The 19342-nt window shown below is 42.9% G+C and overlaps 1 protein-coding gene across 1 annotated transcript in view; it reads right to left on the bottom strand.

Moving 5' to 3' along the window:
* The window catches only part of LOC139765046 (uncharacterized), a 479849-nt gene extending 472528 nt beyond the window's left edge, over positions 1 to 7321 (bottom strand). Inside the window, exon 1 of the mRNA XM_071692159.1 lies at positions 5914 to 7321. Within this exon, the coding sequence (XP_071548260.1) occupies positions 5914 to 6000 (87 nt within the window). The 5' untranslated portion in view covers positions 6001 to 7321. The remainder of the gene's footprint in view (positions 1 to 5913) is intronic.
* Between the last annotated feature and the right edge of the window lie 12021 nt (positions 7322 to 19342).

Here is a 19342-nt window from a genome sequence, read left to right as displayed (position 1 = left end):
CTGGCGTATATGGACGTCACAAGTCTGGCTGGCGTATATGGACGTCACAGGTCTGGCTGGCGTATATGGACGTCACAGGTCTGGCTGGCGTATATGGACGTCACAGGTCTGGCTGGCGTATATGGACGTCACAAGTCTGGCTGGCGTATATGGACGTCACAGGTCTGGCTGGCGTATATGGACGTCACAAGTCTGGCTGGCATGTATGGACGTCACAGGAGAGAATGTTGTGCCTCTCAGGAGCACCAACTGTAAGTTCATCCATCAGGGACTTATAAACTGTATGTAAACACACCCATCATCTGGCAGTGTTCTTAGTATCGCCTCCTCTGCTTTGGCCTGAGGAACTTACGGTTTATTCCAGCAATATTGCGCTCCCAGTCATATCAACTATCGTCAGTGACTGTCGAGTAATTTCTTGAGTTATCTAACTATAAGTAGCCCATATATATAGTTAAGTAGCCCCTGACTGAGGTGGGACGACATGAATAACTTTCACATCAACACGATCAGGAAGCTACCCCTGGCCATATATCCTCCTCAGGTAGTTCAACCTAGGTCGAGGCACGTCTTGCATCACACAGCTCGAGGGATTAGGCTGTAAAATGAGGAATAATCAAAGAGAAAGCAAGAAATATATTCCTGCGTCCTATTTACCCAAGCGACTCTGTGGTCCTACGACAGTAGTCCACACGTCCTGCTCCGCCGCAGGATTACGGACGATGAGGTATCCTAAGAGACGTCTGCTCCCCCTAAATGCGGTTGCCGTGGAGTCCCCGACCTATGCCTTCCTGGACTGCCCATTACTTCAATTAGTTTCCTAACCAGAATCGTCACGAAACACACACATCCCTCCATAATCCTTAGATCTTTTCCCATCGATTTAACGCGACATTATGTTCTGGTGTCTTTATCATCCTGATTCTAGTTACATTTTACTCTTTATATATATATATATATATATATATATATATATATATATATATATATATATATATATATATATATATATTGGAAAGGATCACAATTTTGCGCGTGATCAAGATATTCCTATGAGTCCACGAGGAAAATGTGTCTCCCCTGATGATATGATTATTACACGAAAGTGCACTTGGGAACTTTTCGTGTTTCATTTTCCCCGTGGACTCATAGGAGAATATATATATATATATATATATATATATATATATATATATATATATATATATATATATATATATATATATTTCTCCTTTTATTTAGAAGTAGGAGATAACAGGAGATGATATATGAAATGTTTCATCGTCATCCAAGCAGCGCACCAGCTGGCCTCAGTCACAACATAGGTTGGCAGCGTTCAGCCCTGGAGGATGACACAGGTATCTCTCCTCCTCCATGTGAGGTACTCTCCTTTGGTCACACTCACACCACAGCCTCACACTAAATGCTCCGACACATTCATTATCCTCTCCATCATTCAACCAATTTCTATCCTCGCGTTTCTATACTTTGTATTCATGTTCTGTTAACCTTATATTTCTTCTTAGTTTAGCTCATGTTTCAAGCGCTGCTAAAGGTTCCTGGGCACTTGAGGATGTCTGGGTGGTCAGCGAGAGGGAAGTGCTCAGAGAAGGTTTATGAGCAGGTAAAATCCACCTCTGGTCTAGGTAGAGAGTGTATTCGCCGTACCATCAGAGACTTTGAGGTGAAGACACTCAACAATATCCATGTGGTATACAGGAGACGACGCAGTGTCAATAGACAGAACCAAGTCTTACGAAGCGCGGAGTGGAAGTCTGTTGGACGTGGTTTCGGACATGGAGCTCTGGTTTTGGTGCATTATTCATGACAATCAGAGAGTGGATGTGAGTAAATAAGACCATTGCTTCGTCTGATTCTAGCGCTATCTCGCTAATGCGAGAAACGGTGAACATGTATCAAGACATTCACTTTTATCTGAATATAAACTGCGAACATGTAGTGTAAATTGTAGTAGTTAGACCAAACTCTGATTTTCTGCAACTTTTGCTAAATCCTCACTCAACTATTTCTTACTCAACAATATAAAACGCATTATTAAACTGAAAGTTATGTATTAAGTTCACAATACGCCTAAATTACAGTCTCAGAATTCAAATAAACCCATTAAAACTTACTCGAAATACTTACAAACTCGAGGAGTTCAAGGAAAGTTACAGTTTGACCAGTGAGGGACACACACACACACACACATATACATACACACACGCTGCTGCAGTCGCTCTTAAAGTTTTATGTGATGACACAGGACTGTACAGTGTCATACTGATTGGAAATGACGGCTTAGAACCAATACAAGATTTTATCTTTCATTTTTTCCTTCGCTCTCTATTGGTCCATCTCCTTCAAGGAGAGATTCCAGTACACCTTGAGCTGTCCTGCAGCACACACTGTCCCTCTGACCAACAGACTCACCTGCTGCTAGATCCAAATTCCGGCCGTCTTTTGTTTTCTTAGTTAACTTATCCATATGAAATTCGTTTCCTTATTGCTACTGGCTGTCTCTTTTGTCTTCCTCTGATCCTACAAACATAGTATTGTATCTTTTTTTGTGACGGCATCACACAAGCTGTCAGCCAACTGATTTAATTCTCCTCACGCTTATGTTTCACTCCCTCGCTAGATTTTCTTCATTCAGAGTCAGTTTGCACCTACATACTGATCAACATATTATCTTTGTCGCACGAGACTCCTCTCTCATTCTCTGTATGACTAAGGAAAGTTATTACCATAATTCTTATCATTTCGTGTATGAAATGGAACCATTGCTTTTGTTTTTTCTGTATTCTAGAGCCTCATGTATATCCATTCTTCGACCATGGGGTGTCGGCACACTGAGCTTGAGTTAATTATCTGCAGGAGACCAACTTAAGAGGTTTTGAAGCTTGCTATACGAAGGGAGTGGATGACTGGTCTTAATGGTGGCTGGAGATAAAGCCACGGAAATCTCTTTTCATTGTTTATTGGAGGGAAAGGTTCTGGAAGTTGATGAACTTGGAAGGGATTTGTTGGAGGATTCTTGGGAGTGCGGTGAGGGAGAGAAAAAGAGGACAAGATAAGTAAAGGAGGTAGGCATCAGATCCCGGGGCTCAACTCAAGTGCTCCATTGTTGTATACCTGTCATAGTCTGTTAATATGCTTGTGGTCTACCTGCATGTAACCCGACCAACTAAAATCTAGACATGTTGCACAAGACTGTCCTACTATTTCCCAGTCTTTTGTGTGGAAGAACAGGCACACAACGAATGACCGTACATCGAAGCTGTGGAATTCTCCCTTTCTTTCCTCTTACACTAAGGCGACTGCAGCTCCGACATAGGCCTCTAGAGTCTCGCTGAGTTACCGGTTGGCTAGCTCACTGGTAAGGTGTGAATAGACTCTCCTGAATTCATTCTATTACAGAAGCTCAGAACTATGATCAGAAAATCCGTGTTGCAATATTTCAGGAACTTCACCTCGGCTTTCGGAGAGAAAGACGTCAGTTTCTGATCCTCTGATATGTGGTGTCTTCATCGTGGTTGTTGGATGACATATGACGGTTGATTATTCGGCCTCTCAACTGCCAGGGTCATTAAGACCGTCAACGTCAAATCGGAAAATAGTGAAGTTCCTTTTTCATATGTTCAAGATAATGCTAAGACCATACATGCTCTCACTGAATTTATGGCCCTTGATATAATGTAGCGAAGGATGGGTCTTCTGCTGTGTGAAAAGGACGCAAAAGTAGCAAGCCCGGGAAATGGCGTCTTCCTTTCGGCCACAAGGTACGTCCCACACACAATATGTACCCATGATCGGGAGTGTTGGCCGGCTGTAAAGGCTGAGAGTAATGCAGGAGTTTACCAGTCTACTGAGGATCAGTGAAGATTCTCAAATTTAGGGACCTTCCACTGTGACTGGTTTGCTTGTCACAACTGGATTTCATTATTTTGATTATGGTTTGTCATCTCTGACAAACAACACCAAAACTACTCTAGTCCCGTAGATATTTCTTGCACTAGTCAAAAGTTGAATACATTTTGTTGTTTTTGTAATTTTTTTCTGAGATACCTCAGACTGTAACTCCATTTTCGGAAATGTTATTTCACAGTTTAATGTTTATGAGAATGAAATTGCCCAGATATTCATGACCTGTGGTCCCGACCGGTGGACGTAGCTAGCTCCCTGAGCGTTGCAGGAGCCTCATAAGGACAGAAAGGACTCCTGGGGAAGGAAGTAAACAAACTGTCCAAACTATATAATAGTTCATGGAGAATTCACGAGAATCTATACCTTAAAACTTAAAACAATATTAACAATATTGTTTTAACAATATTCATTACATATCATTTCCTGGGGTAGCTATTGAGGATGACATCTGCAAAGCCTCTTTGACAAATAACGTTGGTACAAAACATCATCAAGCCAATTATTGTCAGCGGTACATCAGACCCTAATTAATTTCTACTTACAGGCAACAATATGATAAAATACCTTGACGCATACTAATTTTGCGGGTTTATTCTGGTGTTTGGATGTTTCAAGAATTCACAAAAATTCAGTAAAGTTTTCCGTTGTGAGAGAGATTCCTGCTTGAGGCAGAAATCCCAGTAAATTAGCAGTGACGTCCAGGTAATTGTAAAGAATGGAAGGTTGTGACTATCGGAACAGTTTACTCGTTGATGTTGACATGAGAAAAAAAATCTTCCTTTTTATTATGTCACTTCGTGAGCTACTGGTTTCGCTTTGTGTCTGTCTTCTGTCTGTAAACTTCTCACATTTCAAAGTTTTCTTTCTCATTCTGAACCAAAATTTTGCATGGAAGATCTATGGTTGGTCCACTGTCCGTCACCCCACTTCAGTGCAGGTCCAACTACGAAGATGTCCTTGACAGGGCAAAATGATCTCTTGCTTGCCCTTCTCCCGGTGTAAACCCTTCACATTTCAATCTTTCCCTCAGGAACCACACGATCAACTGAAACGAAACTGTTCAAAACTGTTTAGCGGACGTTCCTTTATTAGTTAACTTATTTTCAAGCTGATCCAACGGCCAAGTTGGCCACCACAGCTGAAAATGGCCTCTAAATGGCCGAAATTTCTCAAATCTTGTCAGGTACCGTCAGGCATAACAAAGCAAGTATGAAGAGATGTGGTTGATGAAGAGTTCTTTAAGGGTCTTCATCACGTGCCGATCTGACTTCCAATATAGCCACTACAGCCCGCCATTTATTTCTGACTGGAGGAAGTTTTTAAATTTTGTCGAAAACAAGACGATGTAGTCCCTCTGAAAACTTTTCACTTCTCAGTGCTCTCCTGAGCAACCATTTATAGCCAGGTGGGCAATAAAGTCCCTGCTTTTTACATAGTCACCATCATCAGTTATGCATTCTGTTTCTCCTGAGTTTCTCTTCCTTATCTTAAATTTTATGTGACTCCTGCTAGCATAAGAGTTAGTCTGTATCACTGCAACCTTAGCGAGGCATACTCTAACCGGATATGAAATTACTGTTGATATTTCTTTTTCTTATTCTATGTGTTCAGAAAGTGCTGAAAGTGGCCTCGTCTATCAGACTTTACTCTTATGACTCTGTAATCAGATGTATCTGACCACTTGAGCACTATGGCCAGACCCCTGAGCATGGCGACTTTAAGACACTCGGGTACAACTGTCTGGCCTGCGACCTGAGCCTAAAAGATGAAAAAATAGATAAACTAAGCAGGTTATTATATCCCAGGCTCGAACAACGGTGCCCAAGAGGCTAACAATATACACTGAATGAAGACATGATTGAGTAGGGTCTCGAACACAGTGGTCCGCTGTCCATCCTCGATAATAAGGAAAAAAAAATGGACTATAGCTTTTGGCTGCAGTATGAGTTGAGTTGAGGTATATAGGTAGGTAGCGTGAACACTCACCTGAGATTCGGACGACGCGAAGTACACCCATTCTTGTTTCCTCTTATCCTTAGGCTTGAAGCACATGCAGGTGGAGTAAGGGAACATCGCCCCCAGCCACGTCTCTCCACGCCCTTCAACGGGTAACACCCAGGTCACAGTACAAGTCACCTCCTTACACCTACTGTGAGACTCAGGGTAACGGACGCCTGCTGTATAGCTTACTATTGTTATGATTCATTCGCACATTATCACGCTTGGCAGAAGGCAATATATTCTGGCAGTGATTGTTGTTTCTGACCCGACGGGTCACGGTCCATTTCCTTCTTCAGCGCCTCTTGCAGGAGGAGCCCTTGCTGGGCCTCACATGACTGGCAGAGCTACAGGTCCTGGACACCATCCTAAGACTGAACTGGACATCCCTACTGAGGAGTGAGTGCACTAAGGTACGATATCACAGTCACTGATGCCAACGCCTCTGGGACAACAATAAAGCATCATTAACTACTGTTCATGGTCACTGACGACAGTGCTCGACATCAGATTCCACTGTCAATGTAAACTTAACTGACAAGTAATCTATGCACAGAAGACGCGCCTCTCAACCGCAACTCAGACGTGTATTTCAAAGTGATTCTTTATAAAACTACCGAACTGCTGTTACCATCTTTTCATTTTACAATCCTCCTGGCATTTTCTGCCTTGTGAACTTTGTCTTAACTATCATTAGTAAACTTAATGAACACTTCCCTTCCTTGTGCACACCAGTCTCACACAGATCACATGTATACACTATATCGAGGATTTTCTCTCATTTAGTATCGTTTTCCGTAACCGAATTCCACTAAAATCAATGTGATTCCTTTTCCAGAGGACTAACTTGTGAATTTTGATTAGTAGTATTTATCTGAGATGGTGGACTGGGCTGCTGTCGTTTACGAACACGCTGGCATAGGTCCCACTGATACACAAACGCAAAATTGCGTGATATTGTTAAAAGCTCGCCGCAAGGGACAGGCTAACAGAAAACGAGCATTCGAAATAACATTTGAATCGTCCAGTTGGTCGGCTGGTCCAGTGTCGGGTCCGTCTCGCTTGATTTAAGATCCTTCACTGTTCACTGGGGTTGTCAAACAGTGACAGACCCCTCCACAAGGACGACCACATGATGTCGCTCGCTGCCCATCACTACAGCCGTCCGTTCAGCACCATCCTTTACTCCCTGTGACTCTTACAACACTGCTACTTTAAATTGTTGCCGGGTTAGTTTTACAACTCAAAAACTTGCTGTAGCCTCACGTAGTAGCCTTCACTTGAGTCTTTGGCTCCTTTTCCTTCTCTGTCGGCCTTACTGCCCTACGTCAGGAGGCGAAAATAGCCCGCGTCCTCAGAAAGAGCAATGAATGGAGCGAGCAGATACCAGAGGCTGTTGACACATGTGGAGGCGGGTGGCGGTGTGTGCGTGCGTATATAAGTAACCCTCACACTTGGCAAGTTGCCAGCAACCTCAATACAGGATCGTCAGTTGCATTACTCGGGATTTATTAGCCATGAAGATTACTCAACATAGACATATCTTGTAGCGTTAACGACAATTTGTGACGTGGAAACCAATATCGATCACGCATCATCAACAAAAACGGTGTGACAATGGAAGGCATGAAGCACAAAAAAAATTGAACCTTGTGGGCAACTGCTGTGTGGAGCCTGTGCGCTAACCTGGCCACACGAACAACTGGCTTGTCCGTTGCTCACACCATGGCAGCAACTGGCCAAGGGCGTGTTACTTAGCAAAGCTATCGCGTCCTCATGGCTCTGTTAATGCTAGTTTTTTTTTGTTAATCTCCACCTCGCTACCTATATTCTTCGACCACAGGGACGAATTTTTCGACCATTGGCGACCATCCTTCGCGGGGAAGTTATGGACTGGTCGTTCCCACGGACGATTCGTCTTAGTGGGATATGCTGAAGAGAATTTTGGTCAGTACATCGGCTGCTGGGGGGGGGGGGGCGGTAAGAGGGCAGGGGGTGGGGGGAGTGACGTGGAAGGGCGGGTGGAGGGGGCCAGCCGGTCCTCGCTGACAAACTAGGGATCAATACCTCCAAGTCCTCTTCTGCCGACCACCCTCTCTCGCCCCTCCCTGCCGAGCCCTCCAGCCCTTCCCGCCGAGATCTCCAGTCCTCCCAGCTGAGCCCTCCAGCCCTTCCTGTTGAGCCCTTCTGTCCTCACCATTAGGTCCTCCTGCCTTCCCTGCCTAGCCCTCAACCTTCCCTGTCGAGATTTCCAGCCCTCATTACCGGGACCTCCACTCCTCACTCCTACAGCCTTCCCCATTAAGCCCTCCAGCCCTCCATATTGAGCCCTCCACTCCTCACCAGCGGGCCCTCGAGCCCTCGTCATTGGGCCCTCCAGCCCCCATGATTGGGACCTATAGCCTTTATCACTGGACCCTCCAGCCCACATTATAGGATCCTCCAGCCCACACCGCTGGACCCTCCAGTCGTCACCACCTGCCTTCCAGACTTCACTAGCGGACCCTTTAGCCTTACTACTAGGTCTTCCAACCCTTATTACAGGGCCCTCCAGCCCTCACTAACGGGCCCTTTAGCCCTTACTAACGGGCTCTCTACCCCTTACTACCGGGCCCTCTAGGTTTCACTGTCGGGTTTTCCCACATTAAGCAGCGCCATTTTCGTGTTATCACTTCCTCAATTACCTTATTGCAATCTCTCTCTCTCTCTCTCTCTCTCTCTCTCTCTCTCTCTCTCTCTCTCTCTCTCTCTCTCTCTCTCTCTCTCTCTCTCTCTCTCCATATATATATATACATATATATATATATATATATATATATATATATATATATATATATATATATATATATATATATATATATATATATATATCTTTCTCGTGCCACAGGGAACGGTATCAACCTCATCTCTGTGTATCATAATAATGTCCAACATGGACAGAGGAGCAAGTTAAAGTACATTAAGATGATTTCCTGACATCTTAGTGAAATGTAAGGATTAGAAATCCAAAGAGATGCAGAAAGTCTTAGATATCATCTATACATGGGGGACACAAGGGCCTGAGGAATTCATCGAGGACGAACTTGAATAAATATCCCATGAAGCATGAAATGTATATCAGTGACATTGGGCAAAGGCCCAACAGGGAAAGAAATAGAAAATAAAGCGAACGTCAAGGAACTAAGAGTTGTTATATATGAGAAACTGGATGTAAAAGAGCACATTGATAAGATAGCGGTATACGGTCAAATAAAGAGCGGTATGATAACAAGAACTTTCACGCGAGAGTCAAAAAGCTGATGATGAAAATTTTCTATGTTTATACGAGAATCAAAATTGAATATTGTTTTGACTTGTGGTCTCCAGCCGAAACAAGTGGAACCGAACAAGTTACATGTCATTCAAACACATCTCAAGAAAAATTCAATGGAATACATCAACTATCATAAAAGACTGAAAAACCCCAAACTCTATAGACTACAAAGAAGAGACAGATGCATGATAATCTACGACTGAAAGTGAATTGAAGTCATCAACAAAAATGAACCCGACTTAACTACATCTCAACAAGGAAGATATACAGTTATCAAGTTTGAAGTAATACGGGAACCCAACAAGAGAGATGGAAAGACTCCAAGCGAAGAAAAGAGAAAAATGCATTATATAGATCCAGAAGTATCTAAATGAAACCTGGATGATTAATTGAAAACAGTCCACCAATGAACTAAAGATTGACAGTTATGTACTGCATGTGACGTCCGAGAGAAGTCTTATCATCAGCCAAGCAAGGTACGTGGTGAGCGCCACACGCCATCCTCGACTCATGGCAAAATCTCATCGAAGTACTTGTGATCGGGTAAGGTATTCCCCTGCCTTGACGGCGTAAGGCAAAACCTCATCGATAGTACTCTCTCTCTCTCTCTCTCTCTCTCTCTCTCTCTCTCTCTCTCTCTCTCTCTCTCTCTCTCTCTCTCTGAGCTTAAAAGATCTCCTCCTCATTGGCCAATTGCTAGTCTGGTTTCCTCTGAGCCCCCTGGTCCTCCTCACATCCCACAGTAATGACCACATTGCAGAAACATCTTGCACCTCGCAGCTCCTCCACGACTGTTCAAGCCTTTACATACCAATGAAGCTCCCGGGGTTTGCCGGAGAAAGACTTACATAATGCCCGTAACCTGCATGATTGTGGTGGGGGATAACAGCTTTTGCCGTTCATGTGTACTCCTACCAGTACAGGTGGCCTCAGCGGACACCCTGGTCAGCACAGGTAACCTCAGCTGATGATGGGCAGACATGTAAACACACGTAGTGTAAGCTGTGGTGGGACCGACAACAGGTACAAAGCTTGGGCAACTACGAAATGTGTCTACATATTAATGATAGTAGTACATGACAATTTGATTAACACTTAGCTGAAGACTTTCACAAACCTGGAAGGGAAAATTCATATATATATATATATATATATATATATATATATATATATATATATATATATATATATATAAAGAACGGATTATTGAATTCTGACAACCATTCGGTTGAAAATATATATATCTGAGAAATTTCTAGCTAGGGAGTCATAAGAGTAACTAATTAATCTCAAAAGAGCTTAAGATCAGTCAAGGTGAGGCTGGATGCTTCTATGCTCTGGAAAATCACGAGTGAGGATAGTTACATAGTACAGGAAGTTTTACTTACCAAATTCTACAGTTTATACGATATGCATTTAATGGAGATGAATTGAACATTACGTGACGTAAAGTGGCATAGTATTTGAAATGCAGTAATATTGTGTTGACATTTACTGTGTATTTAATGGTGAACAATAAGTGATGAGTATTTTCACGGTGGTTACGTACACATATTACTATTGGAATATCAAGTTATTAGCTTGTGTAGCTGTGCATTTGTTCATGGATTGTTCATGACATTTACAATTGTAGGTATGGGACTATTCTTGTGTCTTCCTGTACGAGCACTGGTCGGTACAAGATGATTGTAATGGTTGTGGTTATTGTGGTGATGGATGGTAGTCAGTGTTGTTTGGGAGGTGTGTCAGTGGTAGCGTGACGAGGACAGTGTTTATACCTGCTGGTATCTGTCAGTGTTAGTGTGTTTGTGTGAGCATGTTAACTGCTGGGACCAAGTTTAAATTCGTGTTGCCCAATTGTGTGTGTGTGTGTGTGTGTGTGTGTGTGTGTGTGTGTATGTGTAGAGGGGGGATTAGCTTTATTAGAAAATATGACTTGCTAAAGCACATTCAGCCTTCAAAAGTATTTATGTTGCACACTCTGCTACGTACACCAGCGTAGGGAAGAAGTATCTATATGGCAGGAGAGGATTTTCAAATCCCTGAATAACTACCAGTGTTGAAGAGAGAGAGAGAGAGAGAGAGAGAGAGAGAGAGAGAGAGAGAGAGAGAGAGAGAGAGAGAGAGAGAGAGAGAGACTGTCATCATTTTTGAGCATATAAATCTGAATATTGTTATTTTTTTTCCCGGAGACTTGTGGGTCTCCCAAAAATTCTGGTGATGCAAAAACCAGTCGCTTGTCAAATTTCGGAGCGATTTCATGGAGGAGAATGGACGAAAACGAAGCCATGGCAGCTGGAACTGGGGCAATGAACCGGCACGGATTCGTCCGGCTTCTCAAGAACCATAACAAACGTTATCTGTTGCCAAGTGCACAGTGGATTTATGGTCACGAACGTCTCAGTCAGCGGTGGCCTAGTCATGTACCAAGGGCCCGAGGAGCACCCACACCCTGTCGATTGGGTATCCGCTTAGCCTTGAAGTATATCAAGTGTTCCATATATTCTTGATGCTCCAGAGATTAAGATCTAACCCTCTTACTTATTTTCCAGGGTGGTCCCCTGAGCGCGGGTGAGGTACGAAGAGCGAGGGGTTGGGAACCTTCTCTGGAAATATATTTTTTTAGATATTGCCAACCCAGTTGCCTCCTCTCGGGCTTCAGTATTAAGCAAGAGTCATTTGAAAATGATGACTATGTAAAAGAATATACAAATGGTAAGGGTAGCTTAAATGAATTCATACGGTTCTGTACACTTAATTCATATTCCGACGTCATAGCTCTCACTCTGAGCAATTACAAGATTCAGTCACGCCCTTAATGACAGAACAGGGCCCATTCGTCTTAGTTACACCTGGGAATACCTGGGAAGGACAGATAACAGAAGACTTGTTGGTCTATGACGAGGTTACCTGCGCTAGTTGGGTCTGTCTTGAAGAACAGGATGGTACGGGGGGTCCAGAATGTAGGGGACGACCTCTTAGAGGACAAGAGGTGGACCCGACCTGCTGGTGCTACACTGTAACCACCAGACACTCCTCCTCCTCCTCCTCCTCCTCCGCTGGGTTCACCGAGCAGCTGGTCACTGTTCAACCCTTGATTGCAGTGACCTGTTTACACTGTATTCTCGCTGCCGACTCACTGATCTTATTCCATGTTAGATATAGGTTGTTTCCTCTATGTCAGTATCATCAACATGAAACATGTCAAGACTCTGTCATCTGCCGCGCTTAGTTACCGCTACAAAGGTTTTACGTCAGAAAGTAAAAAAAAAAAGAAAATGTAGAATATTCTAACAGATTCTTGGAAGTGGAAAACTTGCTTTATTTAGATGGTTCAGGTTGTATGTGTCAGGGAACAATTGAGAAAATAAGGAATTCCAAAGCTGATCGGTGCAGGGAAAGGGTCAGGTGGAAGGCGTTGGGAAATACATGAAAAAATAAAGAAATCTGAATCTTAGCGATGCAGGGAGGGTAGCAGTCATCACAACAGCCTGTCTCACTTACCGAATTCTTTCTCTCGTATGTCTCTTGTTTGCACACATAATCACCTTGTTGAAACAGTGGTTGTGTTTTGCTCCTGACAGAGGTGTCGGTCAGTCGACTGTCAAGACGAACTCTTGATAGACGGGTCAATCAGTAGTCAAGCTGGACACGACAAGTTAAGAATTGTGTTGTGATCTTGTGGTTTATGATCTGTTGAGGTTTACTGCATCAAGCCATAGATTCGCCAGTCATTATGTTAAAGTTTCTCTTCTCGTGTACCGTGCTTGGGCTCACTATCCATCTATCTATCATTCCCACATCCATGGGATGAATCATTTGCAAACACAATCGTTCCTTCAGTGGGAGTTCGTTTTACAGAGCTGAGGTCCCCAGTCTTAACCCCGTAGGCTGGTGATGGAGAGGGACGCTTCTAAACTGCTCTGGACTTGATACCCTACTACCTGTGCTGCCCTCTTACCTGTGCTGCCATGCTGCCTGTGCTGACCTGCTACCTGTGCTGTCCTGCTACCTGTCCTAACCTGCTACTTATGATCAGTAAGTAAACTAACGCCAGTATATTGACCTTTCTCCTGATACGTGTTGGCAGCTGTAGCAACACCTGGCAGCCTGCGAAGTCAGACGTATTTATTTGCATACTACATAAACAAAAAGATAAACACACTGATGAAGACATAGATTCATACATGCAAATAGAATCATTAGTAAAGTTGTTTAACTGTCAATTCACTTGATTATACATTCCTAATACCCATGGAAAATATTGTGTCACACATATCAGTCTACCCTCAGTGTTCATGATGTGTCTCTGTTAATCATTCAGGCTTCAGCCGAACATGTGGTCATATCTCAACCATGTAACGTACACATGCCGTGGTATGGTAAACAGTTTACATATGAATTAATATCTCAACCATGTAACGTATGCCGTGGTATGGTAAACAGTTTACATATGGATTAATATCTCAACCATGTAACGTACACATGCCGTGGTATGGTAAACAGTTTACATATGAATTAATATCTCAACCATGTAACGTACACATGCCGTGGTATGGTAAACAGTTTACATATGGATTAATATCTCAACCATGTAACGTACACATGCCGTGGTATGGTAAACAGTTTACATATGGATTAATATCTCAACCATGTAACGTACACATACTGTGGTTTGGAAAACAGTTTACATATAGATTCATATTTTGCAGACAGAGGACCTCATTGGATTGCACGATAGTTCTGACGTAATGGTGCGTTCTGACCAAATTTCTATATTCATTTTACTTTCCCCACACATCAGGTGCAATCGTTTTTGCATCACCGTTCGCCATGTGAACTTTAGATTTTGTGCGCGTGGAAAATGATAGATACTAGATACTGCGAGCCATTTCATTTTAATTTTTTGTACATCATTCCGCCTGTCTATCGCTTTTGGTCACGTCCCAATGTACTTCGTAGTTTCTTTAAGTGAATTAAGTTAAGATTTGTTCGCTGTATACGATTTATGATTGTAAACAGAGCATATAAACGACTGTCACATTTGACTTATCATCTCTATTAAGATAGCGTGTGACTTATTGATGTCGGGAAACTTATGTAACTTTGCTGTGTCTGTGTCAAGAAAGATATTACCAGCAACTGATGATTCTTATGAGAGAGGAGGAAGATGACGGGACGTCTATACAGCCTGGAAGCTGGTGTACATGATGAGAGTTTTAACCTTTCATAACACATCTGTCTGACTTGACCTCACTCATCAAAGTGCTAGACATTTTCCTCTCCAAACTAGAGATGTGTTTCCGTTCTGTAATTATCTTTAATTCTGTTTCCTTTAAATTGAATACATCAAATTGTATAGAGCCTCTCAGCTCACACACGCACCCTTCCCTTGTGTCTGGTGTGTTGGAATGAAGAGGGTCCACCACACTGCTATAGAACTTATAAATAATTCGCGTTGCACGATAGGCTGAGCCGCTCGTTGACATTAACGTGTCCATTCCCATCCCAGCCTCACACTGAACGTCTCCACTGCACATAACCAAAATCATTTCCTAGCATCCTCACCTGACACATCCATAACTATTAAAGGCTCATTCACTTTGCCCGTCCATGTGTCTGGTGGTCCACCTCACTGTGTTCGCACCTTCACTCTTCATATCGTAGATCTTCATTTGCTGATCATCAGCCATGTTTCCTACTTTGCCAGACTGTCTCTATTGCTAGGCTTTCACCCATGCGTCTTTACAGCGACCTCCTCACGTCCTATATCTTTCTTACATCTGTTGTCTATCTCTTCACCTAATTTCTGGTATCAGGAAAGATTAAGATTTATATCAATACATAAATGATGATATCAGTGCTCCATTATGCAGGTTTCTGACATTCTGTACACATCACGTCCTCTCCCTCACCACACCTCTCACGCCACACCTCCACCTCTCCTCCCTTACATGACTGGTCGTACTTTCAACCTCCCTACTGTATGTCGTCCCTACTGATCAACACTTCCAGGTGACTGAAGCCTTCGAGCAGGATCTACTACTTCTCAATGTACAGTATCAACACACTGAGTTTACTCGTATCTTTCAGTAGGAAAACCAACGTTTGTTTCACACAGTCCCACGATACACATCATAGAACTGATTTACCATAGCTGACATCTCCTTAGATGCAGCCAACATTATGTTGGAACCGTTTGACCTGCAGAGACTGCAGGAGCTTCCTCGCTATATCAACAATGTTCAGTTTCATTCCACAGCCACCCCATCTCATCCATGTTAATGTCGTCACTCTGGTGGCTGTATCTCAGGTCATCCATTCCCTCAGACGCAACGCGTTTAAGAAAGAATTTCAGAGGCATTCGTCTGTCTCCCGTGCGCACTATAAAAGGTAAAAAAATCATAAGATCATTATATCAACCTTATTAGAAGCCTTTTCTAAATCTATATTGGCTGCACACACACACACACACACACACACACACACACACACACACACACACACACACACACACACACACACACACACACACAGACATATAATCACAATCCACGTTAATTAAAGTGGTTCTAATTCTTCCTCACAGGGTCACACACACCATCCTCATCACACACACCGAATTTCCACTTCCCTGCTGCTGCTACTGCTGAGCTGCTGTTCTCACATCATTACGTATGCTGTCATCTCCCCGACCTTCCCTCATTTTTTAACCTCTGTTTCCACGAAGTTTATAACGAGATTCCCAATTTCCTAAGTTGTGAGTTGCCACTTCCCACGTCCCCTTCGTCCTTAGTTGTGTTGTAATATCACACTCCACAACATGAGTGATAAGAATGGTTGTATCTGACCCACAGGCGGTAAATACGATGCTGCCAGACCCAGGTCGCGTTTGACTTACAGTGCTTTATTTCAATATGGGTTTCCCCAGAACACAAGGGTTCACCAAGTATGCCTCAAAGGTCCCACGAAATTCTATAATGATATAAGAATAAAAGATAACTGATGGAAGACAAGTATTTCGTTATTCCTGAAAATCTTTTTCCATAAAGATTTTTTTTTCTTAACGGAAGCTTAGATAATGACTGCCACAAAATTGCTGATGAAGCTATCAGGAAATTTTGCTGAAGAAAGATGGTGTCAAAGTATGGCTAGAGGCGAGCTGGGTGACAGGAAATATTGCATGTTGTTGACGTTGATCTCCAACCGAGGAAGAAGGTAGCTAAACATTGTCTTTTTCTATATAGCATAGTTGACGACCCGGGTGTATGATACGTGATCTTATGACGGTGTCTTGGCCTACTGTCTCCGCCTCTCTTCTCGTTCATACTTCCTCACAAGCATAAACCAGTCATCCACGTTTTTCAAAAATATACTCTCCTCTCTCTCTCTCTCTCTCTCTCTCTCTCTCTCTCTCTCTCTCTCTCTCTCTCTCTCTCTCTCTCTCTCTCTCTCTCTCTCTCTCTCTCTCTCCTCTTTGATCTCCTTCTATTCGATACGTTATCAGCTTTCCTAATTTCACATTCAAGACTTTATTTTCCAATTTCCCTCCGAGCCATAAGGAAGGTTTCGCATCTCCTTCAAAAGCTCTTTTAATCCCAGTAATGACCTTTCTCACGCCTTCACTCCAACATGTTCCTATTTTTCCCTCAACCTATCAATTACCTTCCACGTATTTCTGCTGCGGCCTTCATGGATATAGTCCAAGTTGGACACACATCACTTCGCACAGTTCCATCAATATTCTCTCGTGTCTCTGACGTCTATTGGGAACTCACTTTCATTCATTCATTCCTTGACTTTTCATCGTTTGTTCTTCTTTCTCCCTCATTCACATTCCAGTTACCTGGAACTTACACAAGAGAATGTTAACCTTATGAATCTCATACACAAATTATTACTGACCTAATAAACCTCACGTACGGATTATAATTACCTTATGAACCTCACACACACAGAGACGGAGACCATATTTACATTTTGAACCAAACGAACAGATTATATTTACCTAATTAACCTCACACACAGATTATATTCTCTCATAACGAGAACATATAAATCATACTCTCTTTTGGTCTCCTTTTAATCTACATGGGAATTACGCATCTTGTCTTCATATCACACATTTCTAGACGAGTACAGTTCACGTATACTGTCACCAGTCTCATTTACACCACGATTCCTAGACTTAACTATCCCCCCAACCACATTGTCCGACCATCCAGTCAACAAATTTCTTCCTGAGGAACAACTTCTTCAACTATTCTCTCGAATTCTCCCCGAAATTTGTTTTTAAACTTCCCCTCACCCATAATGAACGGCACCTATGCGAACAATAGGATCACTTCGAAAATATCACATCTGAAATTCATGACACTAAAACACAATGCTGGTCATCTTATCCCTATTCAAAAGGCGCAATACCACCTTCACACGACACCATCTGCACCGTCGAAAACACTTGATTTCATACGCCTCACTCAGCTACGTTGAAATGTTCCACAATTCTTGTTTCACACCACACACACACGCACACACACACACACACACACTCACACACACACACACACACACACACAGACACACACACACACACACACACAAACACACACACACACACACACACACACACACACACACACACACACACACAAACACACACACACACACACACACACACACACACACACACACACACACACACACACACACACACATACATCTGGTCTCCTCGTCCGATGAAATATACAGAAATATTCACCCTTGTCTTCCTCTATTTGTGTGTGTGTGTGTGTGTGAGTGTGTGTGTGTGTGTGTGTGTGTGTGAGTGTGTGTGTGTGTTTGTGTGTGAGTGTCTGTGTGTGAGTGTGTGTGTGTGTGTGTGTGTGTGTGTGTGTGTGAGTGTGTGTGTGAGTGTGTGTGTGTGTGTGTGTGTGTGTGTGTGTGTGTGTGTGTGTGTATGTGTGTGTGTGTGTGTGTGTGTGTGTGTGTGAGTGTGTGTGTGTGTGTGTGTGTGTGTGTGTGTGTGTGTGTGTGTGTGTGTGTATGTGTACACCCAACAGATGAATCACCTCATGGCATGAGTCCGATGGATTTCAAAATGAACACTACGATCCCTGTTGTCTCGGTGAGCTTGGTAGTTGTTGTGTACAGTAAGTACTCAGGAAACAGAATATAACTGAGATGCATTATAACTGTTTGTAAAATGGTAAACGTTGTAGACCTTGTTCTACGCACATTGAGAAATACACATACGGGAAGCAGGGTTACTATTGCCGATCAAGACTCTAGAGCACTGGGTCAAAATCCTTCGTCTGTTGTGTTATATTGTTTAGTACAAATGTTATGATAGCTTTTTTTCCTGGGTGCCGTCCATCTTAGCCTTCACTTTACCTTGAACTTTTACCAGCCTTAGTTCACCTCCAGGCCTTACCAGTCACCTTGACCTTTGTTCCCACCTTTGTCTTAATTTCTATCTAGGCCTTAGCATTTACCCTGACCTTAGCTCCCATCCTCGCCTTAGCTTGCAAGCCTTACACCCACCGTAGCCTTGCCACATACATTACCGTCTCTCCTGTGCTGGTCATCCTCACACAATTTCTACAACTTCCTCTAAAATGCTTGTGATGTTCTAATGGAATTTGCTCTCCAAATTTCCAGAATAATCAAAATGAAATCCATCTCGTCCGAAATTTGATTTGATAAAGTTCAAAGGACAGCAACGAGGATGGTACTAAAACGAATGCATGAGTTATGAAGGGACGAGGGGAACCCCTGGGTATGCAAACACTGAGAGACAGGAGGAGAAGGGGAGGTATGATAGCTATATACATTTCTGAAAGGCCAAGGCAATATAACACGACGGCTGTTTGAAGATAGGAAGGACCCTAGAAGGAGGAAACAGAACAAGATGTCTGGCAAGAATAGTATCGGAAGGAATGTGAAGAAGCGCTACCTCAGTGAGGTAGGAGTGGAGACGTGAAAGTGGCGGAGCGAGAGTGAAGTAAATGTTGATAGCAAAGCAAATATTGTGCTTTTCTTCTGAAACATGATATCGTCATAGAAAATCTACCAAGCTTCAGGCTAACGTAAGTGATGAGCGCT

The sequence above is a fragment of the Panulirus ornatus genome, chromosome 4 (genome assembly GCF_036320965.1).
Source record: "Panulirus ornatus isolate Po-2019 chromosome 4, ASM3632096v1, whole genome shotgun sequence".
NCBI lineage: Eukaryota > Metazoa > Arthropoda > Malacostraca > Decapoda > Palinuridae > Panulirus > Panulirus ornatus.
This window is presented reverse-complemented; position numbering and strand designations above follow the sequence as displayed.